Genomic DNA, 21,074 nt, shown 5'->3' with positions numbered 1-21,074 from the left:
TACAGCCGTTCAACCCTCATGATTTGGGATGTTTGTATATAGTGACTTGACATCCATTGTGACCATGTAAAAATGATTGGGTAAATCAGAGATATTTTCTATCTTGTATATGAAGTATGTGGTGTCTCTGATGTATGAAGGAATAAGTTTAACAAATGGCTTGATATGTTCATCAACTAAGCTACTGATTTTTTCTGTGGGGCAGTTATTTCCACTTATGATGGGTCTTCCTGGTATTTGTCCTGGTATTAAGGACTTGTGAATTTTCGGGAGGTGGTAGAACCTAGCAGTTTTACATGTTCTTTGGACCAGGCTATTGAACAGTTTATCGCTAATTTCTTTCTTGTCACGTATTTGTGATAGGAGATCAATTACTTGATTATGGTGTCTCTCTGTAAGATCCCTGTTTAGTCTGACATAGAATTGTTCATTGTTCAGTTGGCTCATGGCTTCCTCTTAGTAATGTTTGCGGTCTTGGATGACCATGGCTGAGCCCTTGTCGGCTCGTTTAATTATGATGTAATGATTACTTTCAAGATCTTTCATTGTCTTTAGTTCTTCAGTTGACAGGTTGCATATTTTTCTGCGTTTCTGAATGTGGTATAACAAACTATTTTTAAGTAGTTTTATGAAGGTTTCGATACTGTCATTACCTGGAGGTGGTGTCCAAGTGCTTTTATGTTTAAAGCGTAAAATGAGTTGTTCTTCAAACTCTGGGACATGCACAGTTTGTTCAGAATTTCTGAAGAAGTGCTTGATATGCTGTAGTCTAGAAAGTTTCTCTATGTTTTGATTGAGCGCACCCATATCTATTTTACTCGTGTCGGGGCAAAAGTTTAGACCTTTTTCTAAAAGTGTGATGTGGGCTTTAGATAGTGGGAAACTTGAGAGATTTACTACAAACTCAGATGTGTAAGTTTCTGAATTATTATTGCCATTAGTGAAACTTGCAAAAAATTGCATAGCACTAAGAAAGTCCTGATTAGGATTGACTGAATTGTTCATATTTCTGCGATTGGAGTGGTCTCTTTGGCATTTATTGCCGTGACCTCTGGGTTGAGGTCTTCTGCGTCCGCAACCCCGGTGGTTGTTCAACTTTGTTCTGTTGTTGGGTTGGCCTCTTCTTGGCCTCAGTAACCTCTTGTGGTCTATTGTACCTATTTTGAGATTGTTTCCTGTTAGTTGATTTCTCTGTCTGAGAGGTTGGCCAGTTTCAGTTGTTGTTTTTTGCTTGTGACAGTATATGCTGGACAGCCTCTCTTGGATTTGTACGAGTGCTTTTGTCGCTGTGTCTTTTTCTTGTTCTGTGCATTGTTACAACAGTGTTGCTTTGGCTTCAAAGTAAGCCTTTTCCAGTGTCCCTGTTTTTTGGTGGTGGTAGGTATGGAGTAAGTCCACCAGTTTTTGGGACGTGTCTTTTAATATATGGTTCCACTGTCGTAGTAGGTCTTCATTCTTGACTCTAGGGTAGAATTAAATACGCAGACCTCTTGGTATGATACTGTTTTGGTTGCAGGTTAGTAGGTAGTCTTCAATGCCCTGCGACTTTTACGTATTTATTGAGGATCTTTCTTGCTTCCTTGTATAAAAGAATCCGTATATTGGAGATGTCAAGGGCTTTTCTCATCTTTAGAGTTGCTTCACTGTCACTCTCTGTTCTGCGACGCTTATTGTTAGTGTCCGTGGTAACAATTGTGCTAGCGGAGTTGGATGCAAGTGTGAGGTTGCTTAAACTATTGCCTATGCTGGAGTTACTCCCGGATAGTGTGGGATTCGTAGTTGTAGTTGCTGCGGAGCAGGTCCCCAGGGCCCAAAGAGGGTTACTTCTAGTTTGATATGGCTGCGAGTGAGCCGTGGAGGACGTGCTCTGTTGTTGATCCGACATCTTCCCTGACCGGTTTCGTTCAGCAGTTATAAACTTCTTCAGAGGACTTGACCATATGGATAGGGCAAGTTTTGATTGCATATGTGAACAAAACTTGCCCTATCCATATGGTCAAACTAGTTCAATATAATGTTCAAATATCTTTATCAACAATTTTCTTCCGGGTGCTTCAAGTGTACATTCTTGTTTAACAATAATATGGATTCTGATTGTTCAAATTCAACTAAAAGAAATTTCATTTATAATATTTATAATTGCCTGCTTTTCCAACAATTTTTAACCATTAGTTCGGCATCATGCGTCACTTAACATTTCGAAATTTGATCGTTATCAGTTTTTGTAAATTTTTCATATCGGGTATTTACATTTTGTCATATCTCGGTAACAATATGATAACGAGATGACATATTTAGTGGAATGTTGTGCACAAGTTTTAATACCTTAATCTATAGTAAATGTATAAAAGAATTTGTTTATAAACCAGCACACAGGTCTACTTTTATGCATAAACTTTAAGTGGCAATTTTACTTTTATGTCCAAAAGGTCTATATAATAGACGATGACACAACAAACTTTGCCAAACAAAAGTTTAATTACTTGTTAAATGTACACTGATAAACATGATTGATTCTGCCTTTGCGACCAGTGCAGATCATGATCAGCCTGCACATCCATGCAGTCTGATCATGATCTGCACTGTTTGCCATTCAGTCAGTAACTTTTTGGTATGCACCCCTTTTAACAGTTAATGGTACAGTCTAAAATGAAAGATGGACAAAAAATTTCATTATAGAAATTTAGAAGGGAAAGGGCTAAAATACACCCTATAACTACTGCTTCTGTTTTACAGTTTATTCTAGTTCGTTTTAGCTAAGCTTATGCTAGTTCATTTCAGCCAAATGCATGCAAGTTACTTTAAGTAAAGTTTAACATAGCTAAGTTTATTCGGTAAGTTTATGCTAATTTATCTTAGCTAAATTTGTGCTAGTTCGTTATATACCTAAGCTTTAAACGTTTCTTGAATCATCTTCCATAATAACCACAACTTGGTCTTTAGTAATAAGACAGAATCTGAGACTAAACCTAAAATACAAGCGTGTAAGTGGACATTTCCATAATAGTGTTCAGAAACAACCAATCAAATGTTTGCATCCTGAGACTGGTTCCTTGCATCCTGACACTGGTTCCTGAACTCTGCTTACTTTTTACTTGGGCTTTGGTGCAGTCCTGTGTTACAGTACTGCAGACATTGCATGGCACACAATCTGCTAATCAACATTCTCTACCTTTATTTCTTATCCATACCAGGAGACTTATCCAAAGGAAACAAGACATTAAAGAGGTGACTATAGATTTATGCAACATCATATTATTTTGTCAAAAAAACACAGAATCACTTTGGTCAATGATATAATACTTTCCACTTAAATTCAAAAGCTATTTAAAAGAGAATTCAAACTGCAACTTACTTTGCATATGAACTTGTGCGAAGATGTCCTTGTTCGAAGTCTCTGTAACCATTCATATCTTTAGATACACCAGGCATTGTGTATCAACATACAAACCTGAAATATACAATGACAGTCTGATTAAGAGAATGATACAGTTTAATGGCATACTGGTAAATAATAACAAAAGCTGTTGGAGAACAGTAATGTTGGACAATACACAAGCTTGTCATTAAACATGTTAAAATACTTTAACAAATGAAAACTTAAAACTTGGAAAAGGGGCATACATTTAACTTTGTACAAAAGCAAGAAAAGTTATGGAACCTATGCACTTAATGTCAGATCATCACCGTGTATCAGTCCTTCAAGTAGTTTAGGCGATGTAAACTAGACATCAAACTGAAGGCTCAAATTCTTCACCTTTAATTGTGACCCTGACCTTCATTTGACAATCTGAACAAGCCTTCTCCACAATGCAGATTTATGAGGCAAAAGTTTGACCAAAGTTTCATGAAAATCTTTTGAGAGATTCAGGATATATGATCCAAACATGAAACCAGACAGACTGAAATGCAACATGGAACTGACTACTATATATTGCTCTACTGGTAGAAGGAGTAAGAAGTTCAGCATCTCCTACATCTAGCATGCCCCGTGCCAATAAATGTGCCTGGAAAGTCTGAACTAGTCCTCCTGTCAAATAACTTAACAGTAAGCAGTGAGTTTTTTATTGTGGCTGTCTGAAGGGAAAAATATAGCATAACAGACCCCAAAACGGGGAAAATCCAAATTATTTGATTTTCATGATATCAAGCATAGTACTGATGCCAGTGTCTGATGAGAAGTAAATGTAGGTATTAAGTGTGACATAACTAAAAGTCAATAACAGCTGCCAGAGTAGTGTAAACTGGGTTGAAAAATTTATCAACCTGGGTAAATTAACGTTGAAATAACATTTATGAATGCTGACTTTGATAAAATCATTCACTACGCATATTAAGGAACAGTTTCTTTAAATTCCAAGGGGAAAATATGACCATCTTAAAGTGATTATAACAATTTTAGGGGAAAGTATATCTCTTAGGCTAGGGGAAACAGCCTGTATTCGGCTGTAAAAATAGCTAAAAAAAAAATCAATGTTAAGACACCATTTCAATAAAATCCAGAGATGTATTAACTACTGATTAATGAAAATCTGCTGCAAATAATCCAGTTTCACTCAAAACTTGAAAACAGTTTCCGAAATGTCATTGTATCTCCTTATGATAATGCCTGTTAATATGCCAATCTTACATCTCATGTACTCCACAACTTTTTTATCAACAAAACTGTGTTAATTTATTACCTTATCAAAGATATGTTATCAATACTGCATTTATTCATGAAACGCCCTAATAACATTAATACAGCTAACAGTAGTAAAGTTTTATGGCTTGTCACTGAGTTTTACTACCTGATCAAATATAGTTCATTCATAATTCATCAAAAAAGTTTAACCTGACACAAGAAAACAAAAAGTATGTAACCTTTTAAACAAAAAGTGGATTTTTTTTGCTAATAACTGCACAAAACCTCAATTTGAAATTCACTATATGTGCCATTGGCTACATTTTGTTTAAGCAATTTGTTTTCATGACTATTAGTACCAGTATTACTAGCAGAACTGTTTAACTAGCGGAGCAACTACCCCCAAACCCACACCATTGAATGACAACTTCCTCAGCTTTAATGATACTTTTCTTAGCATTATTTTAACACCTAGAAAGTACTGACAATCTTCCTTAAGTGGTTAAGGTCGCTGACTTATAATCACTCGCGCCTCATCGATGTGGGTTCGAGCCTCACTCGGGGCATTGAACTCTTCATGTGAAGAAGCCATCCAGCTGGCTTATGGAAGGTAGGTTCTATCCAGGTGCCGACCCATGATGAAATAATGCAAGGAGGGGCACCTGGGGTCTTCCTCAAAGCTGGACATAGCCATATGCTCTACAATTGTGTAGTGCAATTTTAAACCCAACAAAAACCTAGCCAACTGGATAGCTTCCTTACATGAAAGAATTTCAAAACCTCAAGTGGGTTTGAAACTCTGAGCATTGTGGGACTTATTTCTTTTTTCACAAATTCAACTTTTTTAGCTCTACAGCTCCAGAGAAGGAATGGAATAAAACCCAAGAACTAAGTTCAAAGATATTATAGACATTTATACTGAGAATCATCTATCAAGTGATAATTTGTTATCCTTTAAATCTTTTAAAATGCATGTATTTGATACCTGTTGCAGGTACATAATCACACATCTCCAATGTCTTCCTGCATCGAATACATTCCATACCACAAACATTTGAAAGGAATACACATAACAATCCCATCTAAGCTGAGTAAGCATGAAACGGTCTTGTTTTTGTTAGTTTTAATGTCATATTGCATTACAAACATTTTCTTACATTAGCTTTTTAAATTCAAAATAGGATACTAGTATTTTAATAAATACTTTACTCATAAAATTGCTTGGTTACAGTTTAACCCTTACCCTGCTAAATTTCTATGATGAACTTGATCATCTTTCAATTTGGACAGTACCATTAACTGTTAAAAGTGGTGCTTATCAAAAAGATACAGACTGAATGGTGAACAGTGCAGATCATGATCAGACTGCACGGATGTGCAGGCTGATCATGATCTACACTGGTCTCAAAAGCAGAATCAATCGTGTCCAGCATGATAAGGGTTAATGTGCATCACCATTTTACAGATGTCACTTAAAAATCTTCAACTGTATCATACTGAACCAGTTAACAGTTTACTGATTGTTAAGATTGTTTTAAAGCTATTTTCAAACATTATTTCAGTTACATTCAGCAACAAGTCAATCTAACCAGTATTCTGGGATTGTTCTATTCTTCAACAAATTCTTCATATAAAGCACAACTGATGATGCATTGTCTCCAATTAACCATTACAATGAGCCAACTCTGCAGGCGTGCAAGCTTTATCTATTGAGAAAACTTGGCATGCATGCCAGCATTAACTTACAGTACTGACTGAGCCAACTTGGTAATCATACCAGCATTACCTATTTAAAAATTTGGTAGGCATGCCAACATAACCTACCAAAACTTTGGGTGGCATGCTGTAAACTTTTGAGCCAACATGGTGGGTATGCCAGCATTACCTACTGAGCAAACTTGGCAGGCACACCAACATAACCTATTAAAAATTTGGCAGACATGCCAGCATACTAGCAACCTATTGAACCAATTTGGCAAGCAAGTCAGTGTTACCTTTTTAGCCAACACAGTAGGTATGCCAGCGTTACCTATTGTGCTAACTTGGCAAGCATGTCAGCTTTACCTACTGAGCCAACTTTGCAGCCATGCCTATTGATCCAACTTGAGCAGTATGCCCATTATCTACTGAGTCAACCTGGCTGGCATGCCAGCTTTACCTATTGAGCAAATTCTGCAGACATGCCTGCTTTACCTACTGAGTCAACTTGGCAGGCCAGGCATGCCACTGTTACATACTGAGTCAACTTGGCAGGCATGCCAGTGTTAACTACTGAGACAACTTGGCAGGTACGCTATTGTTACCTATTGAGTCAACTTGGCAGGCATGCCAGTGTTACCTATTGAGTCAACTTGGCAGGCATGCCAGTGTTACCTACAGAGTTAACTTGGCAGGCATGCCAGTGTTACCTACTGAGTCAACTTGGCAGGCATGTCAGTGTTACCTACTGAGTCAGCTTGGCAGGCATGCCAGTGCTACCTACTGAGTCAACTTGGCAGGCATGCTACTGTAACCTACTGAGTCAACTTGGCAGGCATGCCAGTGTTACCTACTGAGTCAACTTGGCAGGCATGTCAGTGTTACCTACTGAGTCAACTTGGCAGGCATGCCAGTGTTACCTACTGAGTCAACTTGGCAGGCATGTCAGTGCTACCTACTGAGTCAACTTGGCAGGCATGCCAGTGTTACCTATTGAGTCAACTTAGCATACATGCCAGTGTTACCTACTGAGTCAACTTGGCAGGCATGTTACTGTTACCTACTGTGTCAACTTGGCAGGCATGCTACTGTAACTGTTACCTATTGAACCAACATAGCACTATTATTAGCAGGCATGCCAGTGTTACCTACTGAGTGAGTCAACTTGGCAGGCATGCCAGTGTTACCTACTGAGTCAACTTGGCAGGCATGTCAGTGCTACCTACTGAGTCAACTTGGCAGGCATGCCAGTGTTACCTATTGAGTCAACTTGGCAGGCATGCCAGTGTTACCTACTGAGTCAACTTGGCAGGCATGTCTGTGTTACCTACTGAGTCAACTTGGCAGGCATGTCAGTGCTATCTATTGAGTCAACTTGGCAGGCATGTCTGTGTTACCTACTGAGTCAACTTGGCAGGCATGTCAGTGCTACCTATTGAGTCAACTTGGCAGGCATGCCAGTGTTACCTATTGAGTCAACTTGGCAGGCATGCCAGTGTTACCTACTGAGTCAACTTGGCAGGCATGTCAGTGCTATCTATTGAGTCAACTTGGCAGGCATGTCTGTGTTACCTACTGAGTCAACTTGGCAGGCATGTCAGTGCTATCTATTGAGTCAACTTGGCAGGCATGCCAGTGTTACCTATTGAGTCAACTTGGCAGGCATGTCTGTTACCTACTGGTCAACTTGGCAGGCATGTTGTTCAGTGTGCTATTATTGAGTCAACTTGGCAGGCATGTCTGTGTTACCTACTGAGTCAACTTGGCAGGCATGTCAGTGCTACCTATTGAGTCAACTTGGCAGGCATGCCAGTGTTACCTATTGAGTCAACTTGGCAGGCATGCCAGTGTTACCTACTGAGTCAACTTGGCAGGCATGTCAGTGTTACCTACTGAGTCAACTTGGCAGGCATGTCAGTGTTACCTACTGGGTCAACTTGGCAGGCATGTCAGTGCTATCTACTGAACAACTTGGCAGGCATCCCAGTGTTTACCAAATCTTTAAAATTAAATACTAGTATACTATTTGGTGACAAGTGCACATTGTGACCACTAGTTTCTGGCATTTAGCATTAGACAAGCATGAAAATGTGCAAAAAGATAATTGTACGCTACAAATTAGTGTACTTTCTATTTGTAGCTTAAAATAACTTCTACATACTGCAAAGCAAATGACACTTGTGTAAGAGGATTACCACATTTCAACAGCTGCCGGCTATGTTTTTATCAATGGACTACAAGCCATTGGAGCTAATAAGTGTGAAATATGTTTATATTCTTTTCATTTCATAGTCTGTTTAATCTATAGACAGTTTTATAATAAAGTCAACAAAACTGTGTTTATAAAGTAAACAAAACCAAGTCTTCAGAAAGAAAACATTGTTTGTTCTTATGACAGAATATGTTGATTTTGGCATACGAAAAGGCTTCTTCACCCCTGTATATGGGCCAAGACTTGAAGTGAGTGGATTCTGGACATAAAGGGGCTGGATTTCACTTAACTTTTTGCTGAAAGAAGTGATGTGCAGGCAATGGACATTACTAATTCATGATATCTACTCTTGATAAACACACTTTGAACTGATCACAAAAATCATGGATATGTGGCAGACATCTAGCTACAACTTAAGTTATTTCCCCATTTTGTTATCTATTTTTCAATGACTTTTCATTCAAACTGTTCATGGTTGTCCTATTTTCCACCATTACAATAGCATACCCTTATCAAAAATTAGGGAGCCTACTGTTTGCTTGTAGATCAAATCACAATCTACGAATGCGATGACAAGACATTTCAATCTAATACAAAGAATGGGCGTGTTGCCTTCATTGATGATCAGACCTGTCACCTGAATACTGAAAACCGCTACAACCATCAAAGCAAATATGTGGTGATAATCAAAGAATAACTGATAAAAATGTACACTGATTTTAACATGTTTCAATCAGACGCATTGCATACTTTAAGACTCGATTATGTTAAATAATATTGAAACAATTTTCCTATATCAAATTGGTTTTTAATAAAAAAAATATCCCTCATTATCACATTTACTGCATGGCGAATGCCTGGTAATAGTATTAAGTATCATTATTACAGGACTCCTAATCTAAATCGATGGTCTATAGTTCAACACTTAATTTTGCTGGCTAGAGATAAGAAAAATTATGAATATTTCTTTCTGATGTCTTTAAACATAGGGCAATAGATTCGACTATTGACCGAAAAGTCATTAAGTGTATGATATGTACACAAACTATTAACCTCTGACCTTGGGCACACTTTTTAGTCAAAACTACTAGGACCCAGTTTTAACTATTTGCGTCCATTACATCAGAAATAAAATTCAGTGGGTTTGTTTTTGGTACTGGGGGGATGGTGGCAGTGCAGATATTGTGATGTTACTATTAAACTGCAGGGAAAATTGCACTGAAAGAGTTTTTGTCATATTCATAAATATGCTACTCTATAGAAGAAAATGTCTCAGAAGCTGACTGTTGTATTTCAAATAGTATGGTTTAAATATGTTCTCGATAATGTAAAAGAATTGTCTTGAAGGAATTTTTTTTTTAAATTGGTAAAACAAAAGAATGCTTTGAAGTGGAAATCTGGCCAAATTTCAGCTCCATAAACGGCCCTAAACACAACCTCAAAGTATTTAGTCTCTAATACTTACGCCAGCAAACCTGTTGAATTATAGACTGTTCAATAACACAGGCTATGGTGTGGCAATTTATATAAGGAGTCCTATAATACTTTTGACTATTAACTGGCTCATCATTCAGTAAGACAAAGTGTTTTATAGCATGACATCAGGAATAAATTTTCACAGATTTTCCCCCCAAGTTTTGTGTTGAACAAGGACAGGTCATATTAGCACAAACCAGTGATATATATAAGGAGTTCAGTCCTTTTTTTCAGCCAATTAAGACTTAAATGGAGTCTGCTAGTATTTTGTTTGGTTGTGTTCTTTGCTTCAACCTTCTTGAATTTTTAACTCTGTGGTGGCCGTAACAGGTCTCTCCATACTTACATTCTGGTTCTTTTGGATCATGGAGTTTATTCAGTATTTGTATAATACAGTTCCGCTTAAGCCTGTGCCAGATACTGCACTCTTTATTACCCTTCATGAAACCGAGTCTGCTAATTTTTTTTTGTCTTGTTGCATTCTATGTTTCAAAAGGATCTTCCTACAGATTTTATATTGTTTAAACTGATACTGGTAAGTGCAAGTTTCTTCCAGCTCTGCTAGTGGCCTTATTTCAATAACTTGTATATAAGAAAAACCAGGAAGTATTTATTTTAAATGTTACAAACCTTTTTTATCAATAGTTTGTGTTAATAAACTAATAGACTTTTAACTGGCTCATCATTCAGTAAGTCAAAGTGTTTTACAGCGCGATATCAGGAATAAATTTTCACAGATTTTCCCCCCCAAGTTTTGATTTTATAAATTCAAGCCCAGTAAACATGATGTGTTGAACAAGGACAGGTCATACAGCACAAACCAGTGATATATACAAGAAGTTTGGTCCCATTTTTCAGTCAATTAAGACTTAAAATGGAGTCTGCTAGTATTTTGCTTGGTCGAGTTCTGAGCTTCTTAGGGACTTTCTTGAATCTTAACTGTGTACTGGTTGGGAACATTTTCCGGACACATTTTCATATTTCGGCTCAATTATTCCCCTAAAAAATATTTGACATAAATGAAGCCCACACTGCACAAAGTTCAGCTCCTTCCACATCTGATATTGTAATCAGCATCGCGTTGTGACGTAAAATATGGGTTCCTTGGGGCCTCAAATGGGGTCACTAAAGTAAGTTATTTTTCCCGTCAGGTAAACCAGTATGCGGACAAATATTTTGACGGTGTTTTGTTGTTAATTTGATATCAAAATAAGTAATTAAACTATTTCTACACATTTCTTTATCATTCATCTCTTCAAAATTGCACATGAAACATAACCCAACGTTCAATAGCAGCTACAAAAGCAAACCGAGGTTGCCTATAAAAAACTCAAATTTCGTCTTATACGAATTCTTGATAATTCCAATAGATATAGAAAAAAATTAGTGCAAAAATCGACAGCCCTGCATCTTACGTAACTTTTAGCGTGAAATTAAAAGTCGAACATGTTATCAGCAGACAATCATTATGTAGTTTGATTATTTTTTCCCCACTTGATACCTCGGCATGTGTGAACTGCGCAATGCTATCTTCATGCCCCGTTCAGGGCCCACACTGGGCTGAAAAAAGTTGGAGCCAACCTTTTTTCTAGGGAAACGGTATAATGATCGAATGAGGTTTACCTTCCGCGGCCTTGAAAATTGGTTACTCCATAAGCATAATGGTGATTTCTAGCTATTTGGGGACTTTTGAATGAAACGTGTGTATAACTCTAAAGCAAGTTTTATTTTAAAAATGTTTGATTTTGAAGCAACTGTTGGAATATTTTACACTTACAGCTTCTTTTGTTGTGGCTACATGTAAATGCATGGCCGGGAGTGTTTTGTGCTCTAGTTCGAGAAATCTTACTCTGATCAATCGATACATTTCAATCCATTCTACATTTTAGAGTAATCAAAAAGTTGGCAAACACTTAACTATGACTTCTAAGAACATCAACACGGTCCAGTTGATTTTTTTTTTATAATCATAAAAAAAACTTATTTCACACAAATATTGCTATCTATGTTAGCCAATGAAAAAAAGATGCAAAATCCGGTCACAGTGTCGTGTATATTTTGAACCAGATTATTTATTGTCATCATTTTTTTTTTTCATTAGACTAACTATAAAAAACTATATTTAGAAAAAAAGGATTTTTAAGTTAGAACAAAAAAATACACTGGACCCTGTTCCTGTGGACATAAGATCTGTTGCCTGGCGACATCGTTAATAAAATTCGATCGAAACCAGTCATTATTTTTGCCGATTTTATTTATTAATTATTCATCATGGAAATTAAAGGCATCTGCATTTAATCTGCTGTAATAGGAAGAAACAAAAAGTTATTTTACGATTAATCGGTTGTAATTGATTGCAAATTGCATCTTCTGCGTGGCAATGGTTTATTACACATTGTTATACTAGATAACGCAGAATCTGTATATATCCCGAAAATAAGTTAATTTGATAAAAGGTAAATTACAGCAACCAGTCAACTGTTTTTTAAAAAATTTCTGGGAGGTTACGATTTAGAACATCTGAAACAAAATGGCGGTCCAAATTACGAACATTTTTTCATTTTCGCCACTCGCGATTTTTCTTCGCCACTTTCATCGCAGATTCGCCAAATGGCTCGAGTGGCGAACGACAGCGTGGGCCCTGCTGTTAAGTCAGAAAGTTGTTTTGTAAACGCAGGTGAGTTATCATCAAAAACCCAAACATTACACAGCCTTATAAAATAGTGATTTGTTCTAGACATGAAGAACAAATATATCTAAATGATCTAGATGAAACAATTACATGAATAACAACGAAATAAAGCGGATATTACATGTGTCCGGAAACTGGTCCTGTCCGGAAAATGGTTCCCAACCAGTAGAGTGTGCCAGTTTCTTCCAGCTCTGCTAGTGGCCTTATTTTAATAACTTCTGTATAACATAACCAGGAAGTATTTATTTTAAATCTTATAAAACTTTTTTTATCAATAGTTTGTGTTAATAAATATGTACACTACACCATTTATATATTTGTACAAGATAACATTTTGACAAACGCATTAAATGTACTAAGAATTACAGACTAATTCACTTTTTATCTCTGATCAAATTCGATAATGCTTTTATCTAATTTTACATTTTATTAATGTATAGCTTAGCAATCAGCGGTAGTAAACAATATGCAATCATGGCCAACTTCTTAGAAAAGAACATTATAATCACTAAGCCATTTGCAAAATTCTTTTATACACTCAAAAACAAAGATGAAATATTTACTAAAACTGACTTTGAACTGGATCGATGCAGGCCCCTGTGCAGACTGTGCTGTCTACTGTGTACAGTGCTTGCCGCTTCTGCCTCTTTTATAAACCAGAACTTAGCTTTATCCTGCCTAAACATCTTTCAGTATGTCAACACTGTAGCAGACGTGTTTAACCACTTCTTTACTTCTCACTACAGAACAACCTCAATTAAGCAACAAGAACCAAACCAGTATACAGGTCCCCAGCAACGGCATTAAGAATGTAATGACAAGTGACCCTTTTTTTTTAAAAAATTTCCAGGGGACAAGTCTAAATGCTCAGAATTGCCCCCCCAAACTCTCATCTTTGAATTAAAAACTCTCGTATCATATAACCTTTTTTTTTTCTCAATAAAACTTCTTTTATCATATGCAGCTTAAAGAATGCTATCAGTATCACTGTATAATTATTATATTAATCTGCAATATAAGCTTACAAAGGAGAAAATTAAAATGTGTATTTAGTTATAGGCTGGGTGGAGTGACAGGTAACACAGTTGCTGTAGGCAGGCAGGTGTTGGTTTGACTGACAGTTCACTACACTAGCAACATAATGCTGTCAGGCATATCTCCTAATTAGTCCAGACATAAATGACACTCTGGTCAGTCACATTCATGATAAAACAGTAAATGACCAAGCAAACATCACTTCAACTCTGACAGAAATTGTTTTAGGAAAAACTTTCATCCAGTAAAACTTTGCAAGTCACTATTCACAACAGTTACATTATGTGTTGGTTAAAGTGCAATGACATATGATAACTTTCAAGCTCTTTGATGGTGGTGCAAGACCCATGGATGCAAGACACCTTTCGACCTTATTTAACAAATTAACATGCAGGCACAATCCGGAGTAGAACAGCTGATCTTCTGCATGCAAGCTGGCTTGTTTTCATGCATAACAACTTGAACAGAACTTAAACCTAACTTTCATTCATGTCAATATGTAACAGTCTTTAAATCAATGTTCATGTCCGAATACCATTATTTTGATTCTTACCAATATGGCGCCCATCATAAAACTGAGAACTAGGGAAAGGTGTTTTACACTGGCAGAGCAAAAACATTTTACTTTGCTATAAATCTTAATAACTAAGGCAAAAGAATGCAAAGTGAAAGACAGTTCTTCGGAAATACTCAGAAAGACCAAATAATTACTTTTTCTAATGAGCAAATACACCATTACTTTCCAAAGATCACAGTGTAAAATAATACTCATTGAAATTTGTGAAGACTCCTTCAAATTTCAAAATGAAGAGTAACGTTCCTCAATTAGCAAAACCTAATGGATCTACTGTACTGAAAGAGTGCATATTTTCTTGATGTAAAGCTAATCATTTCTTGTAATATTCTTTATCATTATTACATAGATATCAAGTTAACAGTGATAGTACCTTGTGTACAGCTGAAAATATGGTCAGTTAAGAACTTAGAACACAACAACACATAATATGGTGGCACCACAAATGTCATGTCATGTCATACACCAGACACCTGAGTTGAAATTTGCATGTCGATATGGAAAAAGTGTGAGGTCAGCAGTTCTATTAAATGTATCAAAGTGGAAAAAAATGGAGATGCTATTATCTGGACTAGTTCATTATACTTCATAGAGTGGTCAAGTGTGGCTGAAACAGTGAAGGGCAAATCTGTTTCCCTCTCTGTTTCACCACTAGCAACTGGCTGCCCAATTCTATCTGACATATGCTGATGTGTGCTGATCTTAAGCAGAAGATCATACCATTCTTGCAATATAACTTTTGATTACAAACTTTGGAAATTGAGTTTTATTAGAAGTTGGTCGAGCGGTCTAAGACCATTCCTATGGAGGTTTGATTCCTGGCTACTCCCACTGCAGTGTTTCCTTGGGCAAGGCATTTTAGCACTTTTAAGTTATTGTTTCTCAAAGCGATGGTAAATAAAATTTACCCTCACCTAAAAATGTTAAACAGGCTGGTAACATTGCCCGATCGGGCTTATGACACAAAAAGTAATATTTCTTGACAAATAATGATGATATTTCTTTCAAACTTGGTCCATTTATTAAGCATTACATATAATGCTTATCAAGATAGAAATAACTTTGTTGCCTACAGTTTAGTTAGAATTACTTCCCTTTTTCAGATTTTTATGATGCATAATTTTTGAAGTCCAAAAATATTGTTTTAATGCAATGTTTAAAACAGAAAAGGGTTCAATGGCTTTCTAGTGCTCCAAACTTGTGCGCCAATACCTTTATTCTATATATTTAGGGTAAATACTTTGTTTCTAGTGCAGATGTATGAGCAATTTTTTTAGGACTAACATTTCTCTATAATGTTGTAAGTGAAAGCAGAGTAAAATGTTTACATTCGTGTACTGGCGCAATAATATAGAGCATTAAAAAGCCATTTAACCCTTCATTGTTTTAAACTTAGCATTAGAACATTGTTTTTTTGGACTTCAAAGATTATGCGTCATAAAAATCAGAAAAGGGGAAATAATTCTACCAAAACTGAAGGCAACCAAGTTATTTTCATTCTAATTTGTATCATTTGTTATGCTTAACAAATGGACCAAGTTTGAAAGAAATATCTTCATTATTTTTCAAGAAATATTACTTTTTGTGTCATAAGCCCGATCGGGCAATGTTACCAGCCTGTTAAATAATTACAAGTAAATGTATAAAGATTTAACTCTCATTTGAACAGGCCCCACATAGACAAACAGGACTATTTTTACTAGCAGCCTACATAAAAAACTCGGTAAGTTGAATGAGTAAGGCAAGTAGTCAGTATTTGCCTTAGCCTTCGTTTATCAGGTCTAGGAAAGTGGAATATTTACAGATTATCTGTAAATTTACAGATAATCTATAAATTTACAGATTTTTCAATCTGTAAATTTACAGATTGTGCGTATGAAAACTGATGAAATAACATTTATCCTCAAAACCGCAGCTTGGAATTAATTGGTTTATTTACAGCATGCATAAATTAAGGTCATTTGTGGGTTTCAGCCATTTTTGTTGACTTTGATTTTTTGGCATTTTCAGAAAAATTAAAGTCAACAGAAATGACTGAAAGTTACAACTGACCTTTATTTATACATACCATAAGTAAATCAATTAATTTCAAGCTGCGATTTTGTGTCTAAATATAATTTTAGCAGTTTTCAAACACTTGATCTGTAAATTTACAGATTGAAAAATCTGTAAATTTATAGATTATCTGTAAATTTACAGATAATCTGTAAATACTCCACTTTCCTAGACCTGTTTATTGGCTCAAAAGTATCATAAACTTAAGTTAAAAATATATGTACAAATAAATTTAATCTGACAAAGTAAACAGTTCAAAAAAATAAACAGTCCGTGTCAAATTATGCTGTTCACAAGAAAATCGATTTTTCATGGAAATAACAGCAAAGTATGCGACCGTATGCCGATACATCTGAAATAACAGACTGTTAAAAATGCCGTTGCATGCCAAAATGACCTGTTTGGGACACAAAATGGCGATTACTTGAAAGTATGTTTTGGTCACACCTTTCCATTCATTTACTTTCGTTTTAAGAAAATTTTATAGTGGTTTATACCTATACTTACAAACAGTATGTTTTGGTGTTTAATTCCCCAATGCTGTTACTAAATAAATCACTTATTTTATCCAAATACTTCAAAATAATTAGACCGAAATATTACTAGGGCGAGGCAAGTTTTGTGTACGCTGTTCCAAATCTCCTCCCGCATAAACCGGAAGTAATTGTGTAAGTCTACGAAATAAGCGTATTTTTCGCAAATATAAAAGAAAAATGCATCATTAACCTAATATTTTACGATTTTACTAATTTTTACCTTAATTGCGTTGCAGAATGAAATATTCTAGTGTCTTTAAACATAGGCAATTTTAGCATATGTTTCTGTAATTGTTTGATACCTGTGTTTAACTACTAAATTGAACAGCCATGTGTTACGTGACTTGCTCGTGACATTTAGCGCCAACTGTCAAAATTGCGACTGTGATAATCCCACTGGGACTGAGCTGTTCTCCTGCAAAGATATTAAGTACATACATGTTTGGTTCTTACAAGGTTTGCTTCATATAAGGACCATTTTCTGTCCAGTTTCTCAGGAACCCAGACTGTAAGAATTGCTTACAGTCTCTTTCAGCGTGCGCACGAGTTGTAAGATATTTTTAAGACTGCATGCATTTTTTAGTTATGAGGTTCAGTTGTAAGCAAATATAGTTTGCTTTTTACATAAATTTACAAGTTACATTCCACGAAGCAATTACGTGTGTTAGGACCTGGCGAGGATGATTTTTACAGTGTCCTATAATCTTAGAACATGTTGGGGGTTAAGAGTGAGGTTATTTGTACCCCACAAACCGGTTGTTGCTTTTGTCTTTCGTTACTCTTTCAGCTTAATTTATTTTAAAGTTATGAATGCAAGTTCATTTCGGCATGGACGCTGCCGCTGCAGTTAAGCTGCGTAGTAAATAGTGTGCTGCATCCCGTACAATTCATAGATGACGTTGTGATCGAAGCACGTGAAGACTTCTCGCACCCCTAAGCTCACAGATTGATTCTATATCAATGCCAAAGCTCACGTATTGTTCACCGCAGAATTCACATTACCCGGCACTTCGTCTACCGTTCTCGGTGACTGAACACTTTTCTTTTCTCTATGAGGAGCTGTCCCCGACTCGGAAATTGCGAAGAAATTCAGCTTTAAAAGAACTGACAACTCAAATTTAGAGTGAAGCTATGGCACCATTGCAGCAGATGCGGGTCGCCCTTCTGTGTCAGTCCAACAAAGTCTCTATCATGATGGATGAGTCCCATGACAGCGGGAACTATAAGTGTGTGGTTATTCTCGTTAGGGTCCTAGATGGTACTGTCGGCACAGTTATATAACTCGGTTCCTAACTATGTCATTTTGCAACGTCGGCACAGCAGAGAATCTATTCAGCTCTCATGATCAGGTATTTAAATTTTTGTAAGTATATGGTATGGTATGTGATTAATCGCAAAATAAAACATAAATTAAAAGTTGTGCAACTGCTAAAACAAGTTCAAGAAAATAAAACAAAAGTGGGACATGTTACATGATGTATTATATTGTCTACTTTAAGTAAAACTGTTTGTTTTTGTCATTCAAAATTGACTGCTTGTGTTTTTCGGGGACATGAGCTAGTGCATTCGCTATGGGCCAGACAACGTTAGTGTGATGGTGGGTCGTCACAGCTTGGTGCTATATAGAGTCAGAGAGACACAACAAGATGTCTAGAACATGGGTTGCACTTGCCACCTCGCCAATGCTTGAGCCCAGTATGGGTTGAAATAACTAGCTGTACTAGTATAAGAACTCCTCACAGATGTATTTTTTTCACGTTCATTATAGTTATGTAAATATATAAGCAAGTTTCAGAAGAACAATAGTAATAAACACTTTCAGTTAACATTGCAAGACACCACTTTGCTATATAGAATTAAAAATATCGTGCACAACAACGATTCAAATAAAAATTCATGGCACCGAACTTTCTCGAGAAGGTCATCATGGTAAGATCACAGTCTGAGTCAGCAAGACTATACAACAAGTAAGCATTTTTCTGGTTAAATAAATGTGTATAGATAAAATGCTATCACACAATATGCCTTCCAAGTACTAGGGGAGATATATAGATCTACACAGTTCCTGTCTTTCACTGATACTGAGCCTGCAAAGATTCTCAAATACTTTTCATGGCTGTCCATTGAGAAATGTTCAGCAGTGACATTCCTTGAAGTCTTGCTTCAATAGTGAGAAATCTGGGAACAAAGTTCACAGATGTACAGCCAGACTATCTGATCCATTGTTCAGTCTGAGTAAAAACTTTCTTGAATTCATTATAGGCCCTCTTAATGAATTCAAGAAAGCTTTTCAGGTTCGATACATGACAAAGCAATTACAGTGAAAAGCTGAGTGAAAACATTTAATAAAAGGAAACTAGTCAGAGATTAATATGATAAAACAATTACTAAATCATCAGTATGATAATAACATCAATCTGACTGAAGTACGACATCTTACTAAGGTAATTAGTATTTTTATGAATATCCAATATATCGTTTTGGATCATGGAGTACGTTCATTTTTACTGTAACAGAATTCCGCAGAAGCCGGTGCTAGAGGGGCGTGAATGGTGTTGCACATTTCATTACCTCTCATAAACAGACTCTTAAACCCAGTCTGCTATTATGTTACCTGGGGGCGTTCTATGCTTCCAAAGGATCTTTTCTTTGATCTTATTATTATATAGCTTACATCACTTTGAATAAATTTTGTTTTCAGACAAATTTTACGTTACATTTTTTTCTTTCAGCCTCGTGAGTCCATGACTGGCTGTCTCCACCTAGAAATGGTACAACTCTGCAGAAGTTCTTGGTGAAGTTTGTACAGACAAATGTTATCGGGTCGGCCAGAACCATCACTGTGAGGTAAAAGCAACATCCAAATGAGGGCCTTGCTGTGGGTATGGGTACTCATATATATCTTCATGACAACAGTTTTTCAGGCAAGAATAAATCTATAAGTTATTCCTGTTACATAGCACAAGTTTTGAGTGTTGCACATTTCATTTATTACTCATAAGCAGACTCGGTTATGCCATTACTTCAGTCGATTGCATTCTTTGCTTTAAAAGGATGTGTTTTCTTACAATAAGAGTAGCATGCACAACAGCAGTCTTAAAATTCTGTTAGACAGGATGAAGATAACAATTTTAGTTTTGTTGTCATTTTATAAGTATGCATTTAAGTTTTCAGCGGGAGACTTTTACATAGAGTAGGATTGTGACGCTACCTTGCAGAACCGTGGATTTGTCCACCCAGTATTGAAACAGATCATACTGACGGGTGCCAGTAAGTCTACAACATGAAAACATGCAGTTCTCTGACTGTAATTAACCAGCTTAAATCAACAGTCATACGGCCCCTTACTTGAAAAGAACCAAAATCATGCAGAAACATGAATCAACAAATTTGCAATGAACCCAGATCTTGTAAATACACTTGGCAATAGACATACAGTTTCTGCTTCAAATTAAATAAATCTTGTTTAAACACACAGCATCGTAAATTAAAATGTTTGATTGAAAGTAATTAAAGTTTTGTAAAGACCAAGACAATTCAGGAATGTGGAAAAATGTAATCTTGTATTATTTGTATTTTTCAATGCTTAAAAAAAGACATCCATACCATTATAGTTATTCTTCTACATCTTATTTCATTTAAGATAAGTTGTGACTCTAGCCTGACTGTTTTACTCCTGATGTCCCTTGTGATCTGCCACTTAGATTACAAACTCTACCATACTGGGTTACACCACTAGATACCTTCTGGCTCGATATGGCAGACATCAAACATGTTAATGGGACAAGAGATTCAAGCATCTTTGTGCCATTGACTTGACCATAATTATTGTCTTCACACTCAGCAGTGCCGAACCAGAGAGATATACTTTTTATCGGGGACATTTTTGAAGACTACTCTATATTTTTGAACAGTTGCAGTTAATTTCAGTGGGACTTTCTTTGCAAAAGACCAAGACCATTTTAAACATCCTGCTTTTGACAGAGTCTAATACAGTTCTGATAGGTTGTTCCATCCCTCCTCAAACATCAGTAAGCACTATAACCAATTCTTCAGCCAGATATGCTGTAGTGGCACCATATATCAACACAGTTTCTTTACTGCCACCGTCACTTTGTAGAACAGTCTCCCACAGACTGCTGTAGACCTGCGCGCACCTGAGGCCACCCAGG

At 36.4% G+C, this 21,074-nt stretch overlaps 1 protein-coding gene across 6 annotated transcripts in view; it reads right to left on the bottom strand.

Annotated features, from left to right (window-relative positions):
- The window catches only part of LOC123536297 (epidermal growth factor receptor kinase substrate 8-like), a 111,625-nt gene extending 94,615 nt beyond the window's left edge, over positions 1 to 17,010 (bottom strand). For 5 of the 6 annotated variants that reach the window (XM_053528506.1, XM_053528508.1, XM_045319354.2 and 2 more), the window contains exons 1-2: positions 16,874 to 17,010; positions 3,356 to 3,451 (exon numbers count right to left, since the gene is read on the bottom strand). In XM_053528506.1, coding sequence (XP_053384481.1) covers positions 3,356 to 3,432 — 77 coding nt within the window. In that variant the 5' untranslated portion in view covers positions 3,433 to 3,451; positions 16,874 to 17,010. Of the gene's footprint in view, positions 1 to 3,355; positions 3,452 to 4,485; positions 4,504 to 16,873 lie in introns of those variants that run through there. The other variant, XM_053528507.1, reaches the window with a different exon arrangement.
- Positions 17,011 to 21,074: the final 4,064 nt, after the last annotated feature.

This window comes from Mercenaria mercenaria, chromosome 17 (assembly GCF_021730395.1).
Source record: "Mercenaria mercenaria strain notata chromosome 17, MADL_Memer_1, whole genome shotgun sequence".
Taxonomy (NCBI): Eukaryota; Metazoa; Mollusca; class Bivalvia; order Venerida; family Veneridae; genus Mercenaria; species Mercenaria mercenaria.
The sequence above is the reverse complement of the archived record's forward strand: the minus strand, read 5'-3'. Positions and strand labels throughout refer to the sequence as shown.